This window comes from Cajanus cajan, chromosome 1 (genome assembly GCF_000230855.2).
Source record: "Cajanus cajan strain Asha chromosome 1, NIPB_CcT2T_4, whole genome shotgun sequence".
Lineage (NCBI taxonomy): Eukaryota > Viridiplantae > Streptophyta > Magnoliopsida > Fabales > Fabaceae > Cajanus > Cajanus cajan.
The window spans coordinates 83,227,456-83,233,616 of NC_138517.1; the positions used below are offsets into that span (position 1 = coordinate 83,227,456).

At 34.6% G+C, this 6,161-nt stretch overlaps 1 protein-coding gene across 1 annotated transcript; it reads left to right on the top strand.

Moving 5' to 3' along the window:
• Window position 1: 1 nt before the first annotated feature.
• Window positions 2-4,881, top strand: LOC109819000 (Serinc-domain containing serine and sphingolipid biosynthesis protein). The gene is made up of 6 exons (XM_020384570.2): window positions 2-296; window positions 802-1,038; window positions 2,384-2,495; window positions 2,564-2,738; window positions 4,019-4,256; window positions 4,356-4,881. The coding sequence occupies exons 1-6, from the start codon at window positions 122-124 to the stop codon at window positions 4,646-4,648; spliced, it is 1,230 nt and encodes a 409-aa protein (XP_020240159.1). The 5' UTR covers window positions 2-121; the 3' UTR covers window positions 4,649-4,881.
• The last annotated feature ends 1,280 nt before the right edge of the window (window positions 4,882-6,161 follow it).

The following is a 6,161-nucleotide window of genomic DNA, read 5'->3' on the forward strand; positions in this document are numbered from 1 at the left end:
GAAAATAGTGAAACGACAGAGAGTGAAGAGCTCCAAACAGAAGCAGTCTCTGTTGAAAATTGAAATAGAAGAGAAGTGTGAAAGGAGAGAAGAAGAGGAGTTATCTGCATCGATCATCACCATGTCGTGTTGTTTATCTTGCTGCGCATCTTTGACCTGTGGTCTCTGCACCTCTGCTGCATCTTGCATCTCTCAGAAATCCGCTAGAATCGGTTACTGTGGTCTCTTCGGTGTCTCTCTCGTAGTTTCGTGGATCCTTAGAGAATTTGGAGCACCCCTCTTGGAGAAACTCCCATGTATTTTCCATTCCTTCATTAAAGCTTTCAACTTTAATCATAATCTTCCATTAGGGTATTTGTGCATCACGGGTGAAGACTGATTAATTGGATTACTCTTGCTTCATATTTATGCCCTATAGTTTTCTGAATTTGCCTTCTAGGCAGCCTCATTTTCTACGTGTCTAGATTTCGGATTCAAGTTATTGGAAGAATTTTTGGTTCAATGGAAACATATAGAAAATTAATATCAAGTGTATTTTTTTATCGATTATAATGACGTCAAAACCTTTAGGCTAGCCTAGTAGGTAAATTATCAGGTGTCGGTTTTGTTTTTGATAATATTTTAGAAAGACACTGTTTTATTTATTTATTTATTATTATTACTAGGTAAAAAAAAGTACATGGTACATGGGATGAATTAATGTCTTCACCCTTGAAATCCTTTTACTTTTGTTTGGTGCTCGTATAGGTATTTGAATATTTTTGTCTTTTAAAGTGGTAGTATATTAATTCTTAATTACAGGGATAGGTGCATCCAATACCCACACAAAGGAATGGTATCAAGAAGAAGCAGTTCTTCGTGTGAGTTTGGGAAATTTCTTGTTCTTTGGCATCTTGGCCCTTATTATGATTGGTGTGAAGGACCAGAATGATAAGCGGGATTCGTGGCACCATGGTGGTTGGACTGTAAAAGCGGTGATATGGCTTTTGCTTGTGGTCCTTGCATTCTTCCTCCCAGATGTTGTAATAGTAGTATATGGTAAAGTTTGTTAGCTTTCCTATCTTGTTCTCAATACTTGGTGGCATTGATGATTGAATATAGAGTCTGACTATTGAATTATTCAGTTCGTGCATATTGTATTTTCCATGAAATGTAGTTTTCAAAGAGGGTTTCTGGCTATATTTGATGACTCAAACTGAATTTCAGATGTTTATACCCCATCTTGCCCAACACCTATCACAATTTTTGTTGAGTTTCATTTTGATGTATTGTTGATGCAAAACACTTATCAATCTTAACACCTCATTTAATAAGTTTGCCTATCTTAACAACCACATAATATATCAAATTCCTTACATTATGTGGCAACATATCATCGGATGCAAGTACAAAACTGTTATACACTAATATTATTTCTAAATTGAATTCATTTCCTTTTTGGTTAGAGCTTTGTTCTTTTGACTCTTATATACGGTAGGCTCTAGACTTAGTCTGTTTGGTTAAAAAAGGGGAAGGGAGGGGAGGGGGCTGACATTTTTCATGTTTGGTTCACAAGGAGAAGGGAGGAATTTTAAAAATCAATTTACCTTTGTATCCTTATAATTTTAAATTTAAAAACCTATGTAAGGACATGATACTAAAAATGTTTTAAAATTCCTCTCCTCTTACTCCCCTAATATTGGAGGGGAGCTATAACAACATTAGATGAGGAGAGGATGAGGAGAGGTTTTGCTGCTCTCCATTCTCCTCCAACCAAATATTATGTTAAAAAAAAGACTCATGGTTAGCTTGCCTTAGAATTTGTACATTTTAAGGAAAATAAGATTTGCTTTGCAATTTAGAAACTGATTTGACCTAACTGAACTCTAAAACCTTGTTCAAGCAAGGAGGATTGCCCAAGTCTTTTAAGGATTATTTTGGCCATATTTCTAACTAACGTGAGACATCTTAACACTTTACTCGTGTGCCTAAGATTAGACATTTTCAAGTGGCTCAACATCAAGACTGGATAGGCTATGATACTATATTAAAAATGGATAGAGTCTAACTTAAATACAAGAGGGGAGGATTGCCCAAGGATTATAAACCATATTTGTAGCCAATGTAAGACATCTTAATAGCAACAAACTAATGTCCTCTTTTCAGGTTTTACAAATACGGATGTACTATGTCATTTGTTAATATATCAGAAGGAATCTATTTTGTTAAAGGTCTTCATCTTGTTTAGTGTGGTATATATTTTTTGTCTAATTGCATACCCTACCTATATAGAATGTATGGGAGGCCTGATTTCTGAATGGATTTTCCTTTGAAGGATTATTTCCCCAATTGAATTTAATCCCTAATTTTAAAATTGACATGTGCATATTTATAATGTTTGCAGGATTCATATCAAAATTTGGGGCTGGCATGTTTTTATTGATTCAAGTGATAATTTTACTTGACTGTACTCATGCTTGGAATGATGCATGGGTTGAGAAAGATGAACAGAAATGGTATGCTGATATTTTTTCCTATAATTTTCTATTTTTCCATTGTTGTCCTAATAATTTTGCTTGTTTAGGTATATTGCTTTACTTGCTGTATCAGTTGGATGCTACATTGCAGCATTTACGGTGTTGGGACTTCTTTTCATTTGGTTCAATCCTTCTGGATATGATTGTGGCCTCAATATCTTCTTCATTGTCATGAGCATGATTCTTGCTTTTGTGTTTGGAGTTATTGCCTTACATCCTAAGGTAAAGAATAAAAAATGCTTTTAAGCAATTGAACTTTTATTATATCCAATGCCATCAATATGAATTTCTAGGTGATGAGAGAACATCTGAGGTTTCTGCAACTTCCAATAAGATATTGTTTTTGTATGCTTAAAAAGTCCTAAATCATGTAGCCTTTTTGTGGCTTCCTTGACAATGAAGAGGGCTTTCTGACATTACTAGTAGTCATTTTCTCATGCTTAAGTTTGGCAGTGGGATATGATATCTATTGTTTAAAGAAAATGATTAATTAATTTTCTGAATGAGTTATTAAATGACAAGTAACAAACAATCTACATGTAACAATGTTGCGGTGGTAAAAGCTTGGAAGACGTAGCTTAATGGAAGAGGACATGTCATGAAACAAACATCTGAAAGAAAATTCTTTAAATGAACGCTACATCTTTCTCTTTCTGGACTCATGTCATATTTACATGTCTCTTGCATACAATTTTGATATATATCAAACTAGTTAATCCACAACCTGGTGTAAAATTCATGCTTTATTTTTCTCCTTATTTCCTTTCAAATGAAATTTTTATGGATTTTTGGTATTCCAATGAACTGCTTATGTAAAATTGGAAAATCACAGATTTCATCAGTTTTGGTCTGGAATATTACCAGCACAGAATACCTTAGCAATTTAGCTCTCGTGTAATGATGCTGGGCGTCATTGTGAGCTTGATAAGTTGTAATAGCTTTGATATAGTTTATAAAGTTAAGTAGATCATTAGCATGTTTTGAATTTGGTTACATTGTTAATTTTCGTTTTCCAGATTCTCAGGGCCATTGTATTTAACTGTCTGTTGTAGTTGAGGCCTTGACCCTGGTCTATTTATTAATTCTACACCCCAAGTACGTTCCCAAGTTGATCTTTGTTTGTCTTCATATAGTTTCTGAGCTTCAATTTGTCAAAGTTTCTGCTCCTTTACCCCCTCAAATCATATGTTTTTCCTTCCCAGAATTCGTCGACTTTCATACAAATCTTTGTTAAAGTGTCTTGTGATATACTCCTTATGTGACTTTTATCTTCAACTGCATTAATTAACTTCATTCTGTAATGCTAGTATAAATTATTAGAAGTAAGCAACTTTTGGGTAATCCAAAGAGTTATCAGTATATCAGATGCAAGAAATTGCCCAAGCAGGTGAGTGGTATTTGGTTTTGAAGGGAAGTGTGGTACCTGGTTTCTTCCATGTAGCCTCATGTAGTCATTTACTTTAATTATTGAAAACTGAATGATAATTGGAGTGCAATAACAGGTGAGCGGTAGCTTGTTGCCAGCCTCTGTGATTTCCCTTTACTGTGCTTATGTGTGCTACACGGGCCTTTCTAGTGAACCTCATGACTACGAGTGCAATGGTCTCAACAAGTCCAGAGCTATCAGCACAAGTACACTCGTTCTTGGCATGCTAACTACAGTGCTATCAGTGCTGTATTCTGCTCTTCGTGCCGGATCTTCAACCACATTCTTATCACCACCATCTTCACCTAAATCGGGTAATAAAGATGTTTGCAATCCTTTATGATCTCGTCTTATGATTTGTATTTGTTGTCATTTTGAATGTTATTTCTCATTTTACATGTTACATATTTCAGCTGGGAGCAAACCTCTTCTTGAAGATGTAGAAGAAGGAAAGACAAAGAAGGAGGAAAAGGAAGCAAAACCCGTTAGTTATTCATATTCATTCTTCCACCTAATATTTGCCCTGGCTAGCATGTATTCAGCAATGCTTCTTTCTGGATGGACCAGCACATCTGAGAGCTCAGATCTCATAGATGTTGGTTGGACTTCAGTATGGGTTCGAATTGGCACCGAGTGGGTCACTGCTGGTTTGTATACATGGACCCTTGTGGCTCCTTTGCTGTTTCCTGATCGTGAATTTGCTTAGCTCTCTCGTCTTTAAATTACTATACGCTATGGCCTTCACTTTGGTTGGTGTATGGTATTTAAATTTAAGTTATCATCTTCGGTGTGTACATATTGGAATGCTGTGTGTTGCTTGCAATACATGATATATGTACAGGTTCACCCCCTTCCATGTGAGATGTAAAGCATTTTATATCTACTATAATGCATTATAGTACGAGATGAGCTAAATAAATAAATAGTCTATTGGTCATAGTTTTTCTGCTTGATAACTTCTTTTGATCATCATAAATAACAGAAGATTGCAATATCTGGTCTTAACAATCCTTGCCACTATCTACTAGTCTATAAACTTTCGAAGGATCGCACAGAATTAACTGCAATAAATGTGATTCATCGTCGACCCATTTTATATTAATTGTAGGTGTTCTTTCTTAAACTTGCTGATTCCATTGTTTAATAAATTATTTCGCCTAAACTAAGCCCTTCGGAAATGCAATATTTTGGATTGACGTAGTCGTTCAAATCATTGATCAGCTTGTTAATGGTGTGAAACTGTGAATAACCTGATTGTACCCAATGTAGACTTTTATGCTTAAAAAAAAAGGCATTACATTTTCAATACAAAAATGATCGTGATTTCAAATCATTTTTTAAAATTTTTTTTAAGACGATTAATTTTATTAAAAACTGTCAAGATTACACAAGAAGTGGTCTTGACTCATTACATCAACATCCTGCAATCCAGCTACATAACTAACTCAATCCAGATCTAATCAACAGCAACACATTTTCCACATACAATTAAACATAATAACAAGTAAAGAAAACACACTGATCTAATGTCGTCGTGTTACGATCTTAACTAGCTCCTTTATACTATTCATATTCAGTCTGAACTTTATATCTATCAACTTACGACCATGCTAATCATGAATTTAGCTGAAACACAATGATCAACAAATAGATACATTTATCTCCATTAAAGAGGTATTCCTTTACGGCTCAAAGAGGTTATGAATGCCACTAATAAAAGGAAAAATTTACACCTCTAAATTTAGCCTTAATCCAACTCCAGGCTATCAGTTTTGTGTCTTCAAATACTTGATCCACACATAGATAATTATTTTTGAAGATTATACCATTCCTATGTATCCATAAAGACCATACATATTCACTCCAAACTACTAACAATCATCTTCATTTTCCTTCTTGCAACCATACCCATATGTTGCCACATATGATCTCTACATGTATTAGGTAAGGGATTCGAAAATCCCCATCACTTGTACAAAATTTGCCACACCCTATAAGAGAATATACGACCAAAAAATAAATGATTTGTTGTTTCAACCTTAAGCTGACAGAATGGATACAAAACATCATCCTCATCTATGATGATTTTCCTCTTAAAAAGTTATCTCTTGTTTGTATTCTATTATGAGCCATAGTAGTGAATCCTGAATAACAGAATGGAATAGCTAACTTTCAAAAAGTGGGATAGCGGAATAACAAATAATGAGATACTATTATTC